The 25,502-nt window shown below is 42.4% G+C and overlaps 1 protein-coding gene across 2 annotated transcripts in view; it reads left to right on the top strand.

Annotated features, from left to right (window-relative positions):
* Positions 1 to 25,502, top strand: part of sipa1l1 (signal-induced proliferation-associated 1 like 1) — a 73,217-nt gene that overhangs the window by 38,049 nt on the left and 9,666 nt on the right. The window contains exons 3-18 of one of the 2 annotated variants that reach the window (XM_083933877.1): positions 1,606 to 3,196; positions 3,455 to 3,677; positions 4,295 to 4,425; positions 6,529 to 6,717; positions 7,406 to 7,580; positions 9,091 to 9,194; positions 9,582 to 9,739; positions 15,391 to 15,970; positions 17,909 to 18,007; positions 18,383 to 18,558; positions 18,779 to 19,066; positions 19,536 to 19,685; positions 20,206 to 20,339; positions 22,414 to 22,511; positions 22,777 to 23,264; positions 25,264 to 25,452. In XM_083933877.1, coding sequence (XP_083790003.1) covers positions 1,739 to 3,196; positions 3,455 to 3,677; positions 4,295 to 4,425; positions 6,529 to 6,717; positions 7,406 to 7,580; positions 9,091 to 9,194; positions 9,582 to 9,739; positions 15,391 to 15,970; positions 17,909 to 18,007; positions 18,383 to 18,558; positions 18,779 to 19,066; positions 19,536 to 19,685; positions 20,206 to 20,339; positions 22,414 to 22,511; positions 22,777 to 23,264; positions 25,264 to 25,452 — 4,640 coding nt within the window. In that variant the 5' untranslated portion in view covers positions 1,606 to 1,738. Of the gene's footprint in view, positions 1 to 1,605; positions 3,197 to 3,454; positions 3,678 to 4,294; positions 4,426 to 6,528; positions 6,718 to 7,405; positions 7,581 to 9,090; positions 9,195 to 9,581; positions 9,740 to 15,390; positions 15,971 to 17,908; positions 18,008 to 18,382; positions 18,559 to 18,778; positions 19,067 to 19,535; positions 19,686 to 20,205; positions 20,340 to 22,413; positions 22,512 to 22,773; positions 23,265 to 25,263; positions 25,453 to 25,502 lie in introns of both variants that reach the window. The other variant, XM_083933876.1, reaches the window with a different exon arrangement.

The following is a 25,502-nucleotide window of genomic DNA, read 5'->3' as shown; positions in this document are numbered from 1 at the left end:
ATTCCACTTCTCTGGATTTGTGAGACGTGTAATAGAGGTGTTAAAAATAGGTCATGATCAATGCCGTAGAGCCCGGCAATACATTCATTCCCTGGTATGGGTCAAAAGCATAGACTGTATAAAAAATGGACGTAGCATACCCGTCGGGGTCTGTTCTCTCAACTTGATGCAGTCATCCTCGCCTACGGTAGGGGCCATCTTGCCTGACTTTGACTCCTCCTCCTTTTCCTTTTACCAAAAATTGATGTGACGTTGGGGGGGAAGATGCATCTGGCTGTCATATACCTCAAGAAGTGAGGGCCAGTGGCTAGCTGTCACTCAACAGGTCGGGCCCCTAATTATTCCTTAACTTTAACCTCGTAAAAAATAAACCCCACTCAGTGTTGTCATGGAGATATGACCTAAACATACAGACTAGAATGGTTTCTTTGTACCAGGCCTTAAATAGGTTTAATTATGCTGTGAAAATGGCCTGTTTAACATTGGGGTTATTGAGAAATTGCTCTATTGTGGAACTGCAGTTTTTGGCCCTTTCGTATTAGATCACCTAGGAAGTCACTGTGGTGGGGGCTTGGTCAAAAACCAAAAATGCTGGCTTCTGTAATTCCCTGGGTTAAATCGAGCTTAAAGCCCATGAATTCTAAACACCAAATGGTTCCCCATTGGTCGCAAAAGCTTTCTGTTTTAAGATTTGTAGTCACCAAGATGGGAAGCCCTGATGACATCACTAAGGTTGTTTTGGCCAGTGTTTTCTACAGAACATACATAATTCTCAATTTTTCACAAGCAGTGTAATACTCCCCATTACTAGTAAACTGACTTTGAAGTGGGAAATTGATAAGCTTTCCATTTTAACATTTTTTAGCTGTAAGTCAAATTATTGGCTGCGAGTAGTCCAGTATTTGACCCTGAAGTAAAACTGGACGGTTACTTAAAACTATGGTCTGCCCTGACTCACAAATATATTGGTTCTCAAATATAGCCTTTTTTGTTATTGTTGGTTCCACTTGTTTGTGTTATGAACATGCAGGCCTTTATTATACTTTATTATAAAGTTCACAGAAATACAGTAGGTTCTCCTTCCTTACTTTGATATGGTGGCTCTTGAAGTAGTATCTGAAATTAAGCTAAGATTTTATGATGTAAATTGTGATGATGGATGTTCTCTAACTTAATCCATTTCCTAACAGCTTTCCTTTCTACTTATTCTTTTTCCCTCTCTGTACAATTTTTCTCAGTTCCTAAGTTGGTCCCATCCAGACTGAATTGAGTTCTCCCCTAGCATGGTTGCCATGCCCACAGCGCACAGCATCTCTACTATGTTTTGATGAAAAAGAATACAAACTCTAGGTCTTAACTGAAAATTGATGCCAGCATTTCATATTCTGTATTTAAGGTTTATTTTACCTTTTTACCTCAGTATTTGATTTGTAAAAGTTTAAAGCCAGCTATCTTTGCAACATCTCATAAGCCGTCGGGTATTGGTGAAATTCTCCACACTTACTGTAAGAGCCTTCTTTTTATTGGAGATCGCTGATTTACAATCTTTTGTTGATCATTGATCCGTTCAAGTTCATGTTTTCTTTTTCTTTGCTCTTTCTGCAGCACCAACTGCATCAATGAAACTCTCGTCACTTCACGCCGTGGGCATTATGTTGAACCTAATCTAAAGCCATCAGCAACCCATCCCTACCTATCCCTCCCATTTCCCCTCCCCACACCCTTTCCCATCTCCATCATGACCAGTCTGAAGCGTTCTCAGACAGAGCGCTCGGTTGGGGGCTCAGTGCCGGCTTCTGATGAGTTTTATACCCGCCGCCTGCGATTGCCCAATGGAGGGGCACCACCCCCTCGCAGTGAGAGTGCCCACATCTCTTCCACCACAACTGGCACCAACCCTGGCGTCCCCAAGATGGGGGTTCGGGCCCGTGTGGCTGATTGGCCCCCAAGGAAAGATGGGGGAGGAGGGGGTGTTTGGCATATTACTGTGGAAACAGACTCACCCAGCTCTACCAACACCACCAGCTCTTCAGGATCGGGAAGTGGGGATAGAGAAAGACTTGTTGGAGGAGGAGGTGGAGGAGGTGGTGGAGGAGGAGCAGGAGGCGCAGGAGCAGGAGCAGGAGGAGGAGGAAGTGGTGGTAGTGGTGGCAGTGGAGGAGGAGGGGGGGTGTCAGCCGTCACTGCCCACAGCAATCTGTCAGCCAAGCTGGGCCACCTGATAAGCCCACAGGACTCATCTATGCTGCGCAACATCCATAACACACTAAAGAACAAGATGCAGAGCAAGGGAAAGGACAACCGCTTCCTGTCACCGGATGGCTATCTGGGCTCACCTCGCAAAGGCATGAGGCGCATTCGCCAGCGCAGTAACAGTGATATAACTATCAGTGAGCTGGATGTGGACGGCAATGAGGGCTGGTCCTTCTCTGGGTGGACACCCATGCATCGTGAGTATGGCAGCACTTCATCTATAGATAAACATGGTGTGTCAGGAGAAAGCTTCTTTGACATGTTAAAGGGATACCAGTCCTCTGAGGCCCCTGATCAGCGAAGCCCAGCTCCAGAGAAGCTAACGGAGCTACTTACGGTGGCCCCAACAAAACAGGCTGCCCTGGACCTGCCTGATGGACCTTTAGGTCCAGCCAGAGGTAGTCCTGCTAGTCGGTTGAAGGAACGAGAGAAGCACTTGAAGAGGAGGTCAAAGTCAGAGACAGGTGGAGAGTCAATATTCCGTAAACTCCGCAGTGTGAAGGTGGAGGGTGACACATCAAGGGCCGGTTCAGATGCTGAAGATGGGGGGAAAGGGGATGAGAGTGGCCCGCCACCCAAACCCTGGACGTGCCAAAAAGGCTTTGCCCATTTTGATGTTCAGTCTCTACTCTTTGACCTGAATGAGGCAGTGCATAGTCGGCAATCTGGCTCCAAACGCAAGAACACCACTACCGGTGCCTCGGCTGCTGCTGCTGCCTCTGCTTCGGCTACGTCCTCCCTCTCCTCCAATCAGAGTGGAGTGTATGGGTCACCCTGTGGCTCACAAGAGGAGCTCAGCAAGGAGGGGACTGGAGGAGGACATGGCACCAACCCTGCTTTGGACCCTGGTGATGACAAGAGCAATGAGCTGGTGCTCAGCTGTCCTTGTTTCAGGAATGAGATTGGTGGAGAGGGTGAGAGGAACATCTCTCCTGCTAAGCAGGTAGGTTTTGTGTGAGGATAGAATACTTTTTTTTTTATAAAACATATCTAAATATGGTTATTTTTTTGACTATCTGAAAAGATAACTCTTTGAGCTCTTCCAGTGTAATCTTAAAACTGTAGTCTGGGATATGAATTCCTGCCATTCTGAAAACACAAAGATTGAGGATAACTTAAGTTGAAGATGCACTGTAGATTAAATGTAACAATAGGGTTGTCGGCTTTGCTGCTTTACTTTTCCTTGTCTTGCATTCCCCAGCAGGGCAGCATAGGCAGTGGTGGGAGCTCAAGCAATTCTTCTGGCAGTACAGAGGAAGGACCTTTGGATGCCACCCTCACTACTCATTTTACAAACGCTGGGGTTGCAGTGCTGGAGGCCGCCAAGGACGGGCCAAGCCAACATGCTGACAGGTCTAAACGTTACATTATGGAACATGTTGACCTTGGGACTTATTACTACAGAAAGTACTTCTACCTCAGAGGTGAGCAAAATAGGAAAGTTCTGGCCTTTCTAGATTCATAGTTCTCAATCACTGATAGCTGTATCTCCATCTCTGTTGTGGAACTTGTCCGTCTTAAATGCTGTTGACTGTTTACTGTATATGTAATGAAAGAAATATAGAGATTTTCGGCAGAGAACAGCCAAGCTTCAACCCTAGAACACTTATGCACAATAGCACAATATTCAGTATTCATGCAAATGCTGCATCCTGCATTTCACTATATTTTACATGCTAGGGTAATTTTTGTGTCAGGCCTTTACATCCTTCCCACATTGGAACAATATAGTAGAACTTTAAATGGACAAAGTGGCAAAAGCTGTCCTTTTTAATTTCCCAAGTTCAGGGGCGCTTGGTGGCTCAGTGGTAGAGATGCTGAAAGTCCTCACTGCAGCATCCAGGTTTGACTCCGACCTGCAGCCCTTTGCTGCATGTCCCCCTCTCTCTCTCCTCCGTTTCCTGCCAATCTTCCACCTAAAAAATCTTTAATAAATTAATAAAAATTCCAAAGTTCTGTTCCTTTCTAAAATGTCTTCCTCTCTTCACTCTTTGCATTTCTGTCCATCCCCACCTCAAATCCCATTCCTCCTCACCCCTAGAACACTGGAACTATCTGGGGGTAGATGAGAACCTGGGGCCAGTGGCAGTGAGTCTGAGGAGGGAGAAGCTGGATGAACACAAAGAGCACGGCCAGCAGTACAACTACAGGGTCATCTTCAGGACGAGTGAGGTATTTTGAAATGGAAACATGACTTTGTATACCGATATATATATATATATATATATATATATATATATATATATATATATATATATATATATATATATTTTAACTTGATTTGTTTTTAATTGATCTGCCCATTCACCAGGATGTACTGTATAAGTAGCTGTTCCCTCTTGAGCGTTGGATGTTCATATTCACAAATGTGTAAATAATTAGTACACTCTGTACTGTGTGATGCCACTGAGAAGCTCTTGTGTTGTGTAGGAGTAATATAGGATCAGCGCCCGGCCTTTCTGGAGGGAGACATTTTAAAAGCTTCATCTCGAGATTGTCAGATACGGATCAGAGGACCTAAGACCTTAGATGCCTCCGCCTCGATTGCTTAACACCACCACAAATTATTGCATGTTTGATTTAATTTGTAATGTATTCTCCTCCCAATTGTTTATTCACAATGCTCAATCTACAGTTCGCTGTGATCAGAAATCTCATGTGAATCCCTCTGGGCTTTGCTGCCATCCCCTCCTATAGACACACTAGAGCCAGAGATCCATGTCCTCATTCTCTGTGCTGAACGCCCACCTACCATCTTTGTCAGCCTTCATCAGTGAAGGACTGAGCTGTGCCATTTCACAGCTAAACAAATCTAAAATAGCGTCAAAGGTATTTGAGTAGAGAAGGAAAAGCATTGCTCTTGTATTGAAGAGCAACATGAGTAATAGCCCTTCCAATCTCTTGGGATGACGCACAACCTACTGTGCTACGTTTTCCTCTATTTTCTTCACTTCTCTTGACTCCCTCTCTTCTTCTCTAATGGCTATTTTCAGAACAGCCAGCTGGGCAGGTATAGATATACATGTTTGTGTCCGTGTGGGAGTGAGTGGGATGCACGGATGTTGAAAAGATAAGTCCTGTGTCCACTGAAGACGGCTATTGTCCTCTTCAGTGAGAGTAGTTCTCTTCAGTTTGTTTCAACCCGAGGGTGTTGCCACCAACCTTGGGCCTATCAAAGACTATAAGAAGATACAAAAAACACAAGTGATTCTAAAGAACCAGTGGACCACTTCGGCTATCCAGCTGTGTTTATTTGTTCATGATGGACTTTCAGGTCCTGGTCCTTCTACAGTCCTCTTGATTTATTCATGGATGTCCTCCTCGAGTTTGTTTTAGCCTCAGGCCTAAGAGTCTTCATAGTGAAAACTACAACAGCAAAGCCTACATGCATTATTATTCTCGCTTGGCCAGACAGTTCTCCACACTTTTTCCCCTGCACTAGCAGAGAATATGATCTGGCAGAATCCATTTTTAGGCCTGATCTTTAACAATTTTGAGCCCATGATGCATCAAAAGCCACGATTATCTTTTGAAAAGAGTCTCTTATGCTGTTTGTGACTTGCCGTGACTTTATTAACAAAACCACCCAGCATGTTCCCTTCTCTGAAGTATGTCTGTATATAAAACTACTAACATTAGTCAATAGTTTCTTACTAACTCCATCATACAGAAAAAACATCAAGAAATAAAAAGAATTTGGAAGTGTTTAAAAATGTTCAACACATTGTATTCAGAAGTTATGAGAGAAACCGTCAAGTATTTTTTAACCCACGGATCAAAGGAAATGACTTTGGCATTGTTGTATTTTGGACCAATCATGCAATTGTATCTCCCCAACAGCACACGTCTTTGTAGTAGATCAGTGGGGTTTTTATTCAAGGGGCTTTTGATGATTTTGATGATAACTGATGGAAAAGCACTGACAGTGAGTGAGTTTCACGACTTCCTGTATCTGGCCCTTCAAATTAAAACCCCTTCAGCCGTTTAGGCCAACTGCCAGTCACATAGATTTTTGCTTAATTTTGACAAGATATGGCTCCAAATGTTTTTTCTTTCAACCAATGGACTAATAAAATTTTGGTCGGCTAAAGGTTTTTTGGTCGACTATTTTGGGGCAGCCCTACAAATTACAATAAATATTTTGCATACATCCATTGTATAGTAATATATTATTTTTAGTTATTTCCTCAGTTTCACAGTGAATGAGAAGAACTCAAGAAAGCCGTTGATCCTTGCATTTTCTTTTTCTTCTCCCTCTGGTTGTGCTGTCTACAGCTGAATACCCTGAGGGGCTCCATCCTGGAAGATGCAGTACCTTCCACATCGAAGCATGGTCTAGCTCGAGGCCTGCCCCTCAAAGAGGTACTGGAGTACCTGGTACCTGAGCTCAACGTCCACTGCCTGCGTCTTGCACTCAACACACCTAAGGTCACCGAGCAGTTAATGAAGCTGGATGAGCAGGGGGTAAGTAAACAGCGTGAGGAAATTCCGTTGTGCTGGGTAATGTTTTTTCCAATATGTGCCTGTGATTGCACATATTGGAAAAATTCCCTATTTAACTGCTATGCATTTAGTAAGAAGACAGTACTACTCAGACTTTAAATTGTCTTCCTCATTCCCTAAAAATATGATCTATTCAGAATAATTGATCATCCTTTGAACTAAAGACACAAGTTTCCCCGTATGTATAGCAATTTATTTTCATTTTGTGTTTAATTAATCAGTTTATGTATAGGTGTTGTTTTCCCATTAAAGAACAGTATTATCATTAAAATCTTTTTATGTTCGCTTAATTTATCCATTCACTCCCACAGAATATTATGTGGGATTAAAGTGGAGATCTCCCTTGTATATCGCCCACACACACACACACACACAACACACCTAAGACACACACAGACACAAACACACACACACAAAAATACAAAACAATTTCTTAAATACTTATGCTCCCCGATGCCGATGCAATCATCAAAAGCTGAACCTATGAAAATGTCAAGATGATTTCTCTCAAAAATACCAAGGTGGTTATTCTTAAAATGCCAACACGAGTTCTCCCTAAAATGTCAACATGTTTACTCTGACATGATTTCTACACAGTAATACACATTTCTCCCCCTTTTTATTGTAACAATCTTGGTTCTCTCCATAGTTGAGTTTCCAGCGTAAAGTGGGGTTGATGTACTGCATGGCAGGCCAGAGCAGCGAGGAGGAAATGTACAACAATGAATCAGCTGGTCCTGCACTGGAGGAGTTCCTTCATCTGCTGGGGGAAAGGGTTCGACTCAAAGGCTTCACCAAGTACCGGGCTCAGCTGGACACCAAGAGTATGTACATGTGCAGAAATGTCATGTTGCCCTACAAATACAATGATCAACACACACTATGTAGAGGTTCTTATTGATTAATGGAGTCTTGTATTCACTCACTCAGCAAGCATTTGATGGATTGTGGCACGCAGGAGGTAACCAATCCCTCTGACATGATGTGTATGTTCAATGCCTGGACACGCAATTTGATATTCATATCAGTGAAATTGCAAATCAGAAAGACCTTTTAGTGTAATTTTGTGTAGGCTGAGCCCAGTTTAAAATGGCCATCCCTTCTATTGTGCACATCAAATATACACTTCAAGGTCAAAAGTACTACTTTTTTTGCATGATTATTAAGAGCAATGTCAGGAGTAAAAGGAAACACTGGACTGGGATTTTATTATGTTAGAGCATTTTGCTTTATTTCACTACTTTGCCTTTGGTGTCAGCAAGTCCTACAGTCTTTAAAATGACAAAGTGTGTGGAAGTGTCGCATCTTTTAAGCCCATTTTTTGTGTCCATGAATTTAGCCCGTTAATTTAACGTTACACTTTAGAGACTTCTGCCTTTCAGTCTCAGTCTGCTTTAACCCCTCTGGCTTTCTTTCAGTGATTCTTTTGTTTCTTGTCCCTTTCCTATGCACTGCCTAAAACACAACACTTTCACACAGATGGCCTTTGGTGTCTGATTATTTTATCAGGGAAACTGTTCCACTATGTGTTCTCTTCTCTCCTTTACCCGATTACTTCTACATTTGCTGTAGACAAGACTGATGTCTGCATCATTTCTGCTTTGACATTTAACTCCAAACTATTCTTCATTTAAGCCATCCCCCATAATGCTCTGCGAGAGAAAATCTCCCAGTCACTTTTTGCGGGACATGTAATGCAACCTTCAGTGGCCTCTAGTAAATTAAATACAGCCAAGCAAAGCACCCCCTGTAGAAGGAGTGTAATTAATTGAGGTAATCAGATAGGTTAAGTATGGCCTTTTAAACACCTTGTGACTCTCTGAAGAGAGCACGTCAATAGACTATGGAGGTGGTTATTGACATGCAGTGGCTCTTTTTAGGGCCAGAGCTTGTTGGGAGCTCAGGGAACACAGGACCAGGATCAGCATTTGCAGTCGAGGAAGATCTGGGAGCTCAAAGATAATGTTTGGTTATACCTGTTAAGAGTTTTTCTCATCTGACTGCTGTCTCTCTGTGTTCCTGGGTATGTTCTCCATAGCTGAAAGCAGTAGTTTTTTGTGGAAAAGGATGATTATGGTTACAAATATATCTTTTTAATTGTAAAGATATAATACTCAATCAGTGTTAATAGTTTAACATTGTCAAGCTGCCTTTTTGGGATGCTTTTCCATGCACTATTCTTACCAAATATTCTTACTTGGGGATATAAATAGGTGGACCCATAAACCAAATCCCTCTGAAGAAAGTAACTTAAGGTCTGTTAGGGTTATAACTTTATGATCAAAAGCTGTTTTCCAAACATGAGAAATTCACATGCAATTGTATCCCCCTCAGCTGACTCAACGGGCACCCACTCCATGTACACCACTTACAAGGACTATGAGATCATGTTCCATGTGTCTACCATGCTGCCCTACACACCCAACAATAAGCAACAGGTAGGTCAATGAAATGGCTCGCCGAAAAACCAACTGAAGTCTTTATGTCCACTGGCAAGACATTACTATTTATTCCTATTAAAATGGTCATCTAGGTCAGACTGTCATAAATGCATGCAAAAGTATTTTTTACAGTTTATCTTTCCTACCGATGCGCTGAGCCCAGAATAAATAAGTAATAAAAATGATCATTCCGATCATAGGTTTCACTTCCTCGACAGTTATCGCCTCAGTTGTAGTTGACAACTATAGAATTCCTCTGTTAATCATATCTATAAACCAAAAATCTTTACAGATGGAGTTTCTTAATGTTTTTTGTTCTGTTTTTCTATATTTAATATTACTCAATCTTTAATGCTGGTTTCTCCTGCTGTCGTGCTTTTCCAGTTACTGCGGAAGCGTCATATTGGGAATGATATTGTCACGATCGTGTTCCAGGAGCCCGGGGCACTTCCCTTCACTCCCAAAAACATACGCTCACACTTTCAGCACGTCTTTGTGGTTGTGCGTGCTCATAACCCGTGTTCCGACAACAGCTCCTACAGGTGAGATATACTCACCTATATGTATATATATATTCTTTAAGAGAGTGCTTTATTATGTTTTGCTTGTTGTCCATAAATTGCCACTCTTTATAGCTTTCCTATAGTGTGTTTACTACAGTTGTCAACGTTAAAAGTACCAAGTCAGCCTAGTTTCACCTACAGTATACGTGTAGGTGTTATCTGCTGGCTTACATTTATAGACTCTATAAAAAATGGACGTAGCATACCCATCGGGGATCCGCTCTCTTAACTTGATCCAATCGTACTCGCCTACGGTAGTCGCCATTTTATCAGACTTTGACTCCGCCTCATTTTCTCTTACCAAAAAAAAGGGCATTGATGTGATGTTGCGGGGAGGGACAAACGTCCACCTGGCTGATGTATACCTCTGAGGTGAAGTGAGGGCCAGCGGCTAGTTGTCACTCAAGAGGCTGTGCCCCTAATTATTCATAAACTTTAACCTCCAATAAAATAAAAACTAGCCTGGTCCAAAAAATAAACCCCACTCAGTGTTGTCACGGAGATATGACCTAAACATACAGACTAGAATGTTTTTTTTGTACCAGACCTCAAATAGTTTTAATTATGCTCTGAAAATGGCCTATTTAACATGGGGGTCAATGAGAAATTGCTCTATTGTGCAAACTACCCTAGTTGCCACTCAGAGAACTGACATTTTTGAAACTTCTGTATTGGATCAACCAGGAAGTCGTTGTGGTGGGGGCTTGCTTACAATACATGATCTTCAAAAGCCAAAACTTTAGTTCAAAAGTTTGGCAGGAGAGTGTATGTGACTGAAGAATCTTTTCAGCTGACATCTAATGACAACTGCAAATGCAGTAGAGGCATTTCAAAAAGTATAGATAGAATATACATGTGTTCTTTGTTTTACCCAAAGTATAGACATGACTTTTCTTCATGAATCATTTTCCATCACTGCTGAAACAATAATGCTCTTATCTGTCGCTTCAAATGTTTGCTGCAGTTCCATCACTCAATCATAGAGTAGGCTGTGAGTGTTGAGAGCCCTCTCTACAGCGCACAATTTATCACCACATTGTCAGAGATGTACAATATGAAATACAATGTGCGAGCCTTTTAAAAAAAGAACTTTCTGCCTGTTCAGCTGTGAAGGACATTTCATTCTCTGTTTATTCCTGCTTCTGTCTTGTTATCTAGTTTTCTGTCATTCTCTCTTATCTTGCTCTCTATGACTCTCCTTCCCTCTCCCACTAATGGCTGTTTTAATTGCTGTTTGAGCACATTGTGTGAGGTCTTAATTGTCCCCCATGGGTCTACTTCGTTACTGAGCAACGACACACACACACACACACACACACACACACACACACACACACACACACACACACACACACACACACACACACACACACACACACACACACACACAGAGCATAGCAAAGGAGTGAATATAGAGCAAGTACTGTTTACATGTGCCTTCTGTGATTCACAAATGTGAATTAAGTTTATATGAAATTAAAACTAATTTATCACACAATAGAGGTGAAACATCAGGTCTCAGAAGTCAATTTCAGATTCATACTTCTTTCAAGCCTAGCTGTGTATTTAAGTGCTCATTCACATACACAGTACATAGGGCAGGGAAATACCACACAGACTAGAAATGTTTTTTCGCCCAAGCTACCCAGCCCCCAAAATAGAATGCAGATATGGCATATATGTGCTCAGATTGAGATATTGAGTAATGTTCAGGATCATATTAATGTTCAAATGGTAACATACTGTAGTTTTGATCAGACTGTTATGTTGTGGAAACTGGCTGTGTGGGCTACTGTCTGTTTTTAACCGAGTGAAACTACTTTTAAAGTAAACATAAATAAAGAATAATTGGGGCTAAATTACGAGGTTTTCAGATCAATGCATACAGTAGACTTGCATACTCATCAATACCCAGTTAAGCATTTTAGGCATTTCCGACGCTGTTATCAGTATTGGACCAGGTCTAACCAAAATACACTGTTAAATGGAGCACATCAAATTTTTGATTTGATTTTTATTTATCTCGAACAATCAATACGCTGGAAAAGAAGAAAACGAAAAAAATCAGATAAAAACAAAAATCAATCAGATTTCCATGATTCATGAGTCTCCTCTGTGCGGTCTAGTGCAGAAGATAGAAGATGCTATTAATTTTCATTTAAATCAATGTCAGCATCTGTACGTACTGTAGGTAGTAGCTGCACAAAACCTCCGAATTGTATTTCAATCCCTTTCAAGACTATGCTGTGTTGGAATATACAGCATATGTTTTCCTGAATTCATCAGGCAAGAAAAGCCACTATGCAAATCTAAATTGTGTACAACATAAATGATTTCTGCTTTGAGGGCCAGTTGTCACAAGTGGATAATCCACACATGCATACATACATACATACATACATACATACATAGATACATACATACGTACGTAGAATGCACCTCTTAGCCACCCACTCCAATAGGTATTGACATGTTCTTTTTTTGCCAAGCCTCAGTGGGCAGCAGGTTGTGGATACTGGAAGAGCAGAGCTGCCCACACACTGGATATTTATAAGACCACAAATCACTGAAACCACAGGAATGTGCACTTTCATTCCTTCTGCCAAGCCTCCTGCCACGAAGATCACACAGCAGCAACACAGCCCTGCAATCCCCATCACACTGCATTCTCCTTTCCCTCTTCCCCTCTGGTTTTCTCACCCTCTCTCCTCATTCAATCACTCTTTTTCTGTCATTCAGTTTTTTTATGCTCTCTCTGTCTCTTTCTCTGGCTTTCATGCTGCTACCTTTTTGCCCTCTCCCCATCACTTTTCTCTGTCCTGAATGAGTCACAGGTCTTTGGTTGACTGACTCACAGTAGTTTTAGATCAGTACAAGAGCTTTTAGAGCCCCAGTGTAATGTGTTGAGTGATCTTTGTAGTGATGGAGAAGAATAAGAATAAAAGGTCACATTTTATTTTCACCATTTGTTCAGCCTGCTTATAACCACTCCATCCACTCCTCTCTGAAATACCCTGCATGATTCATTTGTATATGACTATGTCACTTACTTTGTACTTTGTATGGGATGTCAGTTTAAAAATTAAGTTTTTATATGGTAGTATGCTGCAAGGTGAAAACTAGTTTAAAGGAAAATTCTGGTTTGTTTTTTATCCGGGCTTTGTTCATATACTATACCTTTATGTAGTATTCTATGCAATGTACTTAAGTGTGCTGCCTTCCAATGCAGTTCAGCTATACCAGTGTTGTAGAGGTGAACCTCAAAGCACATTAACATTCATATTGCATGCTGCCGTGACACCTGCTTACATCTGATTCAAATTATAATAATTTCAAATTATTACAACATAGACATATTATCACTAAGTTGATATATCATCTTAGCAGACAAGTGCCATTTTCACATCCAGCAGATAGTGATATTAGCATTCATTTGGAGTCGACTTTCTAGCCACTTCATGAATGCAGGTCTAATATTCACTGTCCTTTTAGCTCAGATTTTCCGAATAACCTGAGAAAGTTATCGTGACTGTGTCTGGCTGTCATTTGGTGTTGGGAAGGTAGCGTGCAGTGTGAATTTGGAGCTTTTGCAGCTGCGGTGAGAGTGAACCAAAACAGTAAAATTGTGAGCCAGATGGCCAGAACAAAGCCAAATGCACACGTGGAGCTCAATAGAGCTAAGGGGAATTGCAAAGTTGTTTGTGGGTTCATCACTACAAGCTACACCTTTCACATACACATTGTCGTGTTGTCCTTTGTTAATATGAAAATATTGATCACAGTGTCTTTAACTAGATTGTGCGAATTTGGACTTCCCTTTACCATGACTAAGAATAAGCACATCAATTATATTGAGCTTTCAAGGCTCCAGATTTTCCTAATTGGGGGGATAAACACACAAGTGTGCCGAGAAAAACGATTACGCGGTGCCTCTACTGATGTTGGCTGTTTAAGGTATTAAACGTCCAAATTATTATGCAGTCTACACTAACAGAATCCATTAATACCCACTGCATGTAGTATGTAGTGCACTTAGCTCAGAGCTACAGAGAAGTACAGGATTGCTTTCAACCTCCAGATAGACAAACTATGAACTGACAGTGGAATGCACTTTCATTCAACTGAATCATTCTCTATAAAGGTAGAAATGAGGGAAATAAGGTTCATACTGAAAAACAGTTAAAAGAAATCTGACACGCATACCTACCAAAAAAAGCTGGCAGGGATGTTAATGTTGGAATGTTTTCATGACCCTCCATCAACAGTGTACACACATTACCTTCTTCCCTGCTTCTTGTTTATGTCGAGTTTGGTACATATGCCATGTGGGAAATGCAATCAACATTTTTGACATTCTAGCAACCGAAGGTAATCCAAGCATTTATTTATCAACATTGTACTGTGTTCACTCTACGAGGCAATTTCTTGCAGGTAAAATAGTTTTTTTCCTCTTTCCTCTGTCTGTGACAGGCAAGGAAAAGTGGGAAATGAGGTGTCAACAATTTTTGACAGTTAGTATAATTGAACACCACATGTCTCCGGTGACGACAGGGTGTCTTTGAGGTATGTTTAGAAATATGTGGGTGACATTTTGACTTTAGTTGCTTATTAGACAAAGCGATTAATCCTGGTGTCGACATGTCAGCAGGGAGGCGTGTGGGATGGGAGCTCCGACTTCTGGGGCTACTCTCGTCAGCTGGTAATTATCACCTGAGAGAGGATCTGTGATTGAGCTCATTTGGTCATGAAGAGGTTGAGGCCAGGACAGGTGGCCCATTCAGTCATTGTGCTTTTGTTGGTCGTATAAAAGGCCATTTCAGGGCACTGCTAACCTTTTTTTTTGTCAACTGCTTCAGACTGAGACATTCAGCAGACCAGGTTTTAAGTCTGTTTGTCTCACATAAGCAAAAAATACTCAGTTTTTTTTTCCAGCAAGCAATAACTTCTCCCACACAGTCCTCTTTTTCTCAGCCATATTTTCCTTTTCCTTCACTCTTGGCCTGATATTTTGGAATAGTACCTCTCCCCTCATCCTCCTCCTTCTCGACTCTCCTTCCTCTCCATGGCTGCTCTGCTGAGTTCCTGACATACCAGACAGGGTAAACAGCCTCGGATGGCCATTCCAGGGACTTAATCAAAGGAAAAAGGGGTTTAGAGAAAGGAGGTGGAGAGTAGGGAAAACATGGAGGTATAGGACATGGAAATGCTGCAGTATTAGGAAAAGGCAAATATACATAGCCACCAAACAATAGAAAAAATGTCTTAATGCTTACATATAGCATTTAGACGGGTAAAGAAAGCAGTACGCAGTGACTTTTGCAAGAGGAGAAAGATGGAGACTCTGACTAGGTCTGTTGCCTTTTCCACTTTTAAATTCACTGTAGATCTTTAGAAGTTTTTATTCTGACAGATATACCAGTCAAGAATCATGCTTTTTATGTTCCCATATACTTGAGTAAAGCAGCAAACAGCATGAGGATCTAAATCTTTATATCAAACTGTTGCAGATTCTGGCAGCATTTCCTTTCCCTGACTCTAAGCCACATATTCTTGATGTTGGAACAAAATACCAAACCTAAATTGGCCATATTGGTTTGTCAATAATGACAAGTATTCTCTTCTCTCTGCAGTGTGGCTGTCACTCGTTCCAAAGACGTGCCCTCTTTTGGTCCCCCTATCCCAGAAGGGATGACTTTCCCCAAGTCCTCTGTGTTCCGGGACTTCCTGCTGGCCAAGGTCATCAATGCCGAAAATGCTGCCCACAAGTCGCACAAGTTCCGTGCCATGGCCACCCGAACACGTCAGGAGTACCTGCGCGACCTGGCTGAGCGCCACACCACCAGCACGCCCATCGATCCCTCCGGAAAGTTCCCTTTCATCTCACTGGCACACAAGAAAAAAGAGAAGAGCCGGCCTTCTGTAGGGTCGGAGCTGCGAAGTCTGGGCGCAGTGACATGGCTGGTCCACGTTGAGGATCACAGCACTGGAGGGGAACTGGAGGCGCTGCTGGCAATCTCCAATGACTTTCTCATCCTGTTGGACCAGGAGGCCAAGGCCGTGGTGTTTAACTGTGCCACTAAGGACGTGATTGGCTGGACGCTGAGCAGCCCTGCGTCTTTGCGGATTTTCTACGAGCGTGGGGAAAGTGTGTCTCTGAGGAGTATCAGTAATAACACTGAGGATTTCAAAGAGGTGGTCAAACGTCTTGAGGTTAGAAGACACACACACACTGATACATCACATAATGAGATATTACTGATGATTGTGTGTTTGGCATGCTCAGATGATGAAATTCTAATTCTATTCTTGCTTGTAATATATGTAATATGTAATAATAAGTAGTTTTTACCACAATTTTATCAATCATTGACACTTGTTGGTCTTCCTGCCCTCTGCTGTCATAGCTGAGGGCAATGGAAACTTCACATTCCAAATCAAATTAGTTCATTTGGTGCCAAGTTTATTTCCCAAGAAAATTAACATAATGTAGTTTGTCAATGTTGACAAAATACATTTTTGGTCCCTGTAACCAAATGGGTGGCACTGCTTACATTTCGAAATGAAGCCAGACATTCATACATGAGAGCAGACAACAAACTAAATCAATGGAGTATAATGCTGCTTGGCTGCCATTGATCATTTACCTGGCCCACTCGGTGTCTCCCTCAGTTGACTGTTGGCTGTCAGTTTGCCAGAATGACCACATTTGTGTGTCTGCATGCCAAATCTGCGGTCTCATTACTGGTCTCAGCTTATTGAGGAAGTTTAAGAAAAACCCCTGGACAACATACTCCTAAAGGCTCATACACCTACACATACAGTGAAGTGGTGCTAGTTCTTCCTTAGCTGTTTCCATGGAAACTGGTTAGAGAAAAAGCTGTTTTCTTATGCAATCATCACTGCTTTAGAATACATTCATTTCCCCAGCCTCTCCCAACCTTCAAAGTGTGTGTGTGTTTGTGCGTGTGTATACCATCTTTGATTTTCACACATAAATACAAAGATATTTGAAAACACGCACATTGTTATGATGTTTGGGACTCAGAAATGTATCACTTTCATGTTGCATGTTGCATCTGGCGTTAATCTTCAATCATTTGGACTACCTTGGTGCCAGAGAGAGGAAGGGAAGTGGCCTTGGGCCACATACTTTTTGGATCTCTCTCTCTCTCTCTCTCTCTCTCTCTCTCTCCCTCTCTCTCTCTCCCTCTCTCTCTCTCTCTCTCTCTCTCTCTCTCTCCCTCTCTCCCTCTCTCTCTCTCTCCCCCTCTCTCTCTCCGGTCTTTAGCGTTTCCTTTTTTCTTGTACTCTCTCTTCCTCTCCCACGCACACATCAGAAACACCAGAGAGCATCATAACAATTCCTATCAGGTGCAGCATTATTTATTCACACATCCTTGTGAGTTTGACTTCTATGGAGTCGTTGCTAAGACCCTGTTCAGACAAAGAAATGCAATGTTCCCTGAAGCCAACGGGAGCGTCCATAGAGGGAGGAAGAGAGGGATGAGTTGTAAAAGTAGTCTGGAATGAGTCTTGGCTTAGCCAGATCCTTTGTCAACTCATTGTTTGCCCTTCGCAGTTTGATAGGTACTCTGGACTGTTTCTCCTTAAATTTCAACTTTATTTTTTAACTGTTTTCAACTTTTCCACCTCCCTCCCTGTGAAAAAGAAATTGCTAAAAGTCACCTCCTTTTATGAAAGAAACATGAAGTTCAAAAGTGTAACAGCAAGAGACACTTTCATTTCTGTTGTCTGCTAAATCTCTTAGGGATCATTTACGTTTTCTAAAAAATCCCTTTCTGCAACTAAAGGGAGGAAGGATGTTTTCATGCTTAATGCAGTGAACATGTCCACGCACCAGCTCACGCATGCAAACCTGCACAATTACAGACTTGGATAATCCTATTCATTATCATAGTGCACTATTACATTAACTGGTTCTACACATAAACATTGTGATTGTGCAAGTTTGACCGAGGGTGTGGAAGACAAGTTCCCTATCCTTTTTCAGTATGCCCCCTTTTCTATTCACTTTTTCCCTTACCTCTTGACCTGCTTGGTTGTTTTTCATCATCTCTCCTCTGATAATTTATGTCAACTCGTCTCTCATCTGTACTTTGTGCGTCTCTCTTGCCTCCCTATGTCCAGTTCCTCACTAAGGGCTGTGAGACATCAGAGATGACGCTTCGCCGAAATGGCCTTGGGCAGCTGGGCTTCCACGTGAACTATGAAGGCATCGTGGCTGAGGTATCTGTCTCTACATAACTCAAATGTTTCTCTGAAAATACACTTCTCAACAAAATAATTAAATGGGGTAAAACGTGTTTACATTGAAGATCTCTTATTAGCCTGCCTATTGCATTCAAAATATGCATATGTATAACAGTAATTATGGGAGGCATATTTATATTGCTCCATATTTTAAACATGTTTAACAGTGACAGTTTTTATGCATTGTCTCTTACAGTAGATGTGCTGTATTGTTGCAAAGTGAGTAACAGATGAGAAATTACCAACAATCCGACTTTGCATATTCATATAATCGTACAAAGTAACACAGTAGTGGCAATGTATTTATCTTACCTCTGAAGCTGTAATGCAATCAAACTCTGTTCCTGGTAGGTGGAGCCATATGGTTACGCCTGGCAGGCAGGACTGCGGCAGGGAAGCCGATTGGTGGAAATCTGCAAAGTTGCCGTAGCAACGCTGACCCATGAACAGATGATTGACCTCCTGCGGACCTCAGTGACAGTGCGCGTTGTTATCATCCCGCCACATGATGACGCCACTCCGCGCAGGTGGGTGGGGTTTGGATTGAAGTCATCATTAATTATTTGCTAACTGCTTCTTTGTTAACACATTAATTCAGTTATCCTGAGTGTCCTTTTATACTTGAAGTTCAGCAGAACATCACATTACTTTAAGAGACCAAATAAAATACTAGAGCACCTAACGATGAACTTACTGGCAATACTAACACGCACAACACAGCTAAACGTTCTTTCTTCTTTGCTACAGAGGCTGTTCAGAGCTCTATCGGATGCCTGTGTCAGAATACAAGAGCAGCAGCAGCGACAGCGGCTCCTTCGAATACAAGTTCCCCTTCCGCAGCAACAACAATAAATGGCAGAGGACGTCCAGCAGCCCTCAGCAGTCACTTACTGCCTCGCCACAGCCCCACACGCCCAACCGGGCCATCAGCCTGGGCAGCTCAGTGGGGAAAACCCTGTCGGCTGAGAGGCTGGAGAGAGGTGCAGTCATCCCACGTAGTGTCAGCAGCGATGGCCGGCCTCTGGACACCAAGAGGTTAGAGCCTCTTGGCTTTTTAGATATAGATTAGTTAAATATAATATTTATATCAGGAGGAGCGTGGGGTTTGAAGGCCAAACATTTCATTAGTTTGTGAATTAATCATTTAGTCATTTTTTTCTTCATGTGAAATAAAACATATTTTCACCTCGAAGACAAACAAAAATCAATGCAAATTCTGCAAGCTAGTTTATCAACAAAGAACACAAAAGGCAGTCATTGGGCATTTAGCAGATTTGTAAGCAGAAGCTTTTAAGTATTCATGTCATTTTCTTATCCAGCCTGTGTGGGAACTGTAGCTACAAAGTAGCAGTCAATGGAATTTCCTCTGCAGGAAGAACTTGGAACATTTTGCTCCTACAGTGCTTTGCTGTGTTTATTTCATCTTCCTTTAGTTCCTCCTGTTCTATGTGCCTGTAGATTCTTACAGTTCCTGTATGTGTATACGTGTTTGTTCGTGTACCAGGATGTCTCCCGGCAGTGAGAGCTATAGCCTGGCCTCCTCCCTGGCGTTGGGTCGATCTCCTCACAATCGCAGCTCTCCCAGCAACCTGTCTTGTTCCAGTGACGCCTCCGGAAGCTCTGCTCACTGGAGACAGAAGTCCATGCCTGAGCAGTAAGGAAGAGGGGGAGAGGGATTGTCTTAGGCAGGGTTTGATTTAATTCAAATTATGATAAATCATATCAGAAAAGCACATCAAAATAAACTAATTCCTTCAGTATTACAAATTAGTTTTTGTGCAGGCTTCAGACTTTTGAGCTGATACATTATAATGTCATCTTTATAAAGCATAATGTATTTCTAGCACAAACAGAAAAAAACAATAGTATCACTGCTCTTGTGAGACAGTTTTTACCAGAGTCCTTTTAGGACCATTTAGAAGCTGATTAGTTAATTTCCACAGTTGAAACACTGTATGGCGTTAGTCTAGAAGAGTGAGGTGATAGTGTTTTAGTGTCTTTGTATAGTATAGTGCTCTTGACGGAACATCTTTTTAAAATTTATTTTTCTTAAACTTCCAACCACTACAGCCTGTGGTTAAATGTATTGTCTTTAAAACTCTGTAAATCTGTCATTTCTAGCTCTGCATTTTTAAACAGTTGAAACACATCTGATCTGTGTAATTATTCACCAGGTTTGCAGGCAGCCGCCACTCTCCGATGTCTGCGGAGAGACGAGAGGTGGTTGGAGAAGGCGGGTCCAGTGGAAAGTCCACTCCCAATTGGTCCAGAATGGAGGACGGGGGAGGAGCCGAACGAGGATCAGCAGGTGAATATATATCTTATGGAGAAAAGGTGGCGTAAATACATTCAAATTAATAAGAAAGGAAGGTGCAGTGGCTTATTACTCAAGGTAAATTCTAATGTTGCATGTGTTTTATATGTGAGGACTCACTCTAATTAGGGGGACGAATAGTGGGGGAGAGAAGAAAAGAAATCATCCGTATATTTACTTAATCCTTTGAAATGACAGGTATCCAGAAGGGTGTGTGTATGGTGTATGTGTGCCTCTTCATCAGCTAGTTATTTGAAGCTGAGATACCAACTCCGAAATCATCCACAATCCTCCTCCTCCTCTTCTTCCACCTGTAAATTATATTGCCCTCACAGAGCAGGTCGTAATGTCTCTGCAAGCAGACAAAATGGTGGGAAGATAATGAGACAAACGGAAAATGAAAGCAGATAATTATTTAAAGGAGAAATGCAATACAATCAAACCAAGATCTCACTTAAAGCATCTTGCTTTTTATCTGTCACTTGTTACTTTTTTTAAGGTTTAATAGAGAAGAAAGGGAAAGGGAAGACATTCCTTTCCTTCCTGTCACAGCAGTTGGCTGACCGTCCATTGTGTGCCTCCCCCTCCCCCTCTGTTCTCCATTCTCCACTGCAGTTTATATTTGCCGCTCATTCATCTTTTTATCCTCTTGTACATTGGCTTTCATTTTAATTATGAGTATTCTCTGGGAGTTTTCTTCTTGTTTTCCAGCTTGGTCTCTGAAAGCCACAAAAACGACATGCTCATCTACCACTCCTCTGCTCTCCAGCAGGATGTTGCTTTGGTTGATTGTTGACCAGCCTACTTTCAGCAGTGTCCTCAACCTGTTCTGATCGCCACAATCACAGAGAACGACCCTAGTCTTTAATTTTGTGGTTCTTTGTAGCACTTATGTCTTTATTGGGCAGGATGGAACAATGCATGCTGGGCCAGCTCAGGCTGTGTCAGCCAAGTGTCCAGCCCTGCACGGTCTGCTTTGCTGTCTCTGTGGTTTAGTGTTCTGTCCTTTCCTCTTCCTCCCGACGATGTGGCCGTGCTCTGTCCAGAAATAACACAAGTCATGAAGAGGGCAGAATATTGAGTTTTGCTCTCTGTTTGCCACACACAAACGGGACATTCACTTATCCCTTAATGTAGATTACACATGATTCTGCATTAGAGTAGTTATTGCATATAGTTTTCCTGTCGCATCTATTTAACACAGCATTTTTTCTCCATTTTCTTTTGAGATCCTGTGGCAGGTTTAGGATAAATTCATTCGTTGGGTGGAGAGATGCAGAAAAGGGCTATTTGTTATGACTTCCTTCCTATGCACAGGAATTTGTTTAACAAAGCCTACAGGCGTGCACGCATTAACCCAAGGAGCTTGGTTCGTCTCGAAACATCAAGCTTTTCATACCTACACATCTGGTTGACCAATCACACCAATAACGATGCATATGAAACACTTGATAAAACATATGCCAAAGCCTCTCAAACAAGCAGGCATGCACATGTGCAACCACCTTTAATTAGTGCAGAGTCACGAGGCAGAGTAATGAATATTCTAAAGTGAGAAATGGAGGGTGGGGTTTTTCACTTTACTTGATTCAGCCCAGCAGATATAATGATACCTCCCTTAGCTCTGCCTCTCATGGTGCAGTGGTCATTAGCTGCCTACTCTGTATGTCTTGTTGCATAACATCCAAACAATTACACAACAGTCCCATTTAAACCCGGAGTTTTTGCTTCAGGACATGCACATATTCCCTCACACGGAACAGCTTGCCCAGAACAAACAAATTGAACAGAGGCCGTCTGGGACACAAATTTCTCTTTGATGTGGGTTACTTTTGATGACAAATGATCTGTGTTTTTGTCCGTGGACACATCAGAGACAGAATGAAAACAATGCCATCATTATGAACCTCCAGGAAACACGACTGCTGTAGTAAAAAAAATACACATAAATGAGCAGAAAGGAGAATGACTTCTGTGCTGAATCATCAACAAGTTATCTGTTTGTCCTGCAGGGTCTGTGTGTGTTTGTCACCAACCCCATCTCTGTTTATTGGTCTATTTATTACAGAGGCCCCAGTCTCCAAGTCTGGTCAAGGCTACTCTGGTGCTCCCCGCATCCAGAGGCAGGAGCAGGTCATCCACCTGTCCCCAAAGAAGGGCAGTCAGGTGAGGCTTTACACTTGTCTTCTCTATTTACTTACACCATCAGAACCCTGACAGTATAGTTTAAATGCTCTATTACCCCTCTTTTCCAAGTTCTGGGGCTCAGATGACATGTTTGTTTTTATAAAGGACTTCTACATCTCTGTTAGCATAGTAAATAACTCTTCATGATGATCACCAAATAACTGGGGGAAATTTTTTCACTACATTGAAACCTCCCTAAACCGTCATTTCCCCTAACTCTTCCACTCTCTGTTTGTTCTAGCAGTCTGACGGCCCTTACTCTGGACACTCCAGCAGTAACACTCTATCCAGCACAGCTTCCAGCGGGGGCCACAGTGACAGCGACAAATGGTACGAAATGGGAGCGGGCGGAGGCTCCAGCGGGGACCAGGGTGAGACAGAGCCCAATGGTCTGGGAGGAGGAGGTTACCTCCAGGGGGCGTCGGCCGACAGCGGCATTGACACCAGCTCTTACGGAGCCTCACACCACACACACCCCCACTCTCATCATGGCAGCACCACCTCCCTGCTGGCTCCCAGTGGAGGCAGAGAGAGCAGGGAGCGGTCAGTGTCTCCATGGCACAGCCCTACCGAGGGAGGCCGCAGGATGCTGGAAAGGTCACCTGCTGCCGCGGAGTCCCCGGGCCCTCCAGGAGAAAGAAGTATGGACGGGACAGGCCGAAGCCCACCTACTCATCTCCTCGTAAGAGACAGCAGCACCTACAGTCTGAGTGAAGCTGGATCACACTCGAGGTCTGTCTATATTGAAGTGTGTGTGTGCTGCTCAATGATCATGAACCTAATTTGATGATGAATGTGAGGTCAAGTGTAGGTATTGGTGCAAAACTAACCTTTTTGTCCACCGGCCAAATGGCTTGTGAATGTTGAAATTAAAGATTAATAATACATTTCCGAATCTAGCCACTAATTTACCAGCATTTGGCAATAGTGCCGATTTTGTGCCCTGCTATTGAGGGTTATAATGCGACACACACTTCTTAACTCGTTCATTTTTTTCCCCTGAAAGAAACATGATCATACCTCAGATTAATGTAACCAGCATCTGAAGCAGATGGTAAACACAATAATTGTGTTGCTAGTAGGGCTGCCCCCGACCAAGGATTTTTTTGGTTGACCAGTGGTCTTCCTTTAGAGCGATTAGTCGACTAATCAACGCGTATATATGTACAGTACATAGAGATATATATATATAGAATTATAGCCTCAGTGATTGAATAACATAATTCAACATAATTAACAACCATTATAAGTGCACACAGCTGCGTACTATAAGTATGCCGCCTGTTAATGACACCGGCAAATTATTTCAGATTCTAATTCTGAATGTGTCAGAAAAAATTTGCAAGTGATCCCATATTTTAGATGTCTTTCCCGACATGATTGGCCATTAATTATTAACTGTCTAGTGGTAATGTACAGCCAAGGGACCTGCTGTGTTAAAAGAAACAACCCAAAAAAACACTGGCATTGAGTGAGCGTCACGACTTGCTGTATATGGCCCTTCAAATTAAAAGCCCTCCAGCCTTTTAGGGCAGCTGCCGGTCACAGATTTTCACTTAATCTTGACAGAAAACGGCTCCAAATGTTTGTTTCTTTTCCTGCGACCAATGAAATTTTGGTCTGCTGATGATTCCTTGGTCGACTTTTGGGGGGCAGCCCTAGTTGCTAGATAAATACTGACTAATTATTCTGTAACTGTTTTGTAACTATTTCTGCCTATTTGCCTAAATCAAACACACTGGGAACCTTCATCGGAGAAGCAGTTGACCAATAGTATACACACTAAAATATGCAGGGTAATCCAACTGTGAGAACGCTTCCATGAGGAAAGAATCTTGCCGCTTTATCTGATTTCAGTCATAATTTTAAATTGAGCCGCTTCCACTCGGTCATGTGTCATCACAGTATATGGCTGACCTCCGATTCTCATCACTCAAGCCAATATTTCTTCGCTCAAAAGGAAAAAGTCTTTCCTGGAAACCAAGCACTGGAGCAATTTTAACCCCCTCTTATCTTTCCACATTAGGCCTCAGGAAATGCGGAACACGTGTCCAACATTTCATAGCTGAACGGCGTCCAGAGCTAAGAGAACTCAGTGTTCCACGCTTCCTGCAAGTCAAAATTCACCCTTTCAGATTCAGTTACAGTTCATGACCTCGACATCATCTGTCTAGCAAAATACGTACTCTGTCAAAGTGGTGGAGGGGGAATAAGAGGAGACTAACTCAAAAATGCATCTTCCTTTGAAATTCCTAGATGATTAGAATGTGACTAAAACAAACTAAGAGTTTTATTGAAGGGATAGTTTGGCTATTTTGAAGCGTGTATGTGGTACTTACAGTTACTTACAGTAGATGACGCTTAGAAAGCTGCCAGTTAGGAGAAGCAGACAGGAGTCATGACACGGAAGCTGCTGTGGACGGAGGAAGTCTGACAGCAAGGTAAAGAGTCGAAAATATTCTAAATATAGCGTGCATTTAAACTGAAATGGATTTTTGTCAATGGCTAAAATATATTTAGAGTGCTGCCCCTGTCCACAGCAACACATTGCTTAGCTTCCGTGTTTGGGGCTCCTGCCTGCTTCCCCAATCTGGTGGCGTGCCAACTATCATCTACTGTAGGAGACACACTGACTATCTACTACTACTATATTGTGGGGCGAAAATGTTAAGATTAAAAGTGGTGAGCAACCCCTCTCACTGTCCATCTTATCCCCCTTGTCCTTCATTAGCAGACACTCAGGCCACAGCTCTCCAAGAGAGGAGTCCTCCTCTTCAGCCACCTCCCCTTCCTCCCAGTCCTCATCGTCCCCTGGGCCCAAGAGCTTCTACCCCCGCCAAGGAGCTCAGTCCAAGTACCTGATTGGCTGGAGGAAACCAGGTTCCACTATCAATTCTGTCGACTTTGGAGACACCCGCAAGTAAGGATGGAGTGCATCTTTTTATTGTTGTTTTCAGTCCAGCAGTGGGT

This window comes from Echiichthys vipera, assembly GCF_963691815.1.
Source record: "Echiichthys vipera genome assembly, chromosome: 19".
In the NCBI taxonomy this organism is placed as follows: domain Eukaryota; kingdom Metazoa; phylum Chordata; class Actinopteri; order Perciformes; family Trachinidae; genus Echiichthys; species Echiichthys vipera.
The sequence above is the reverse complement of the archived record's forward strand: the minus strand, read 5'-3'. Positions and strand labels throughout refer to the sequence as shown.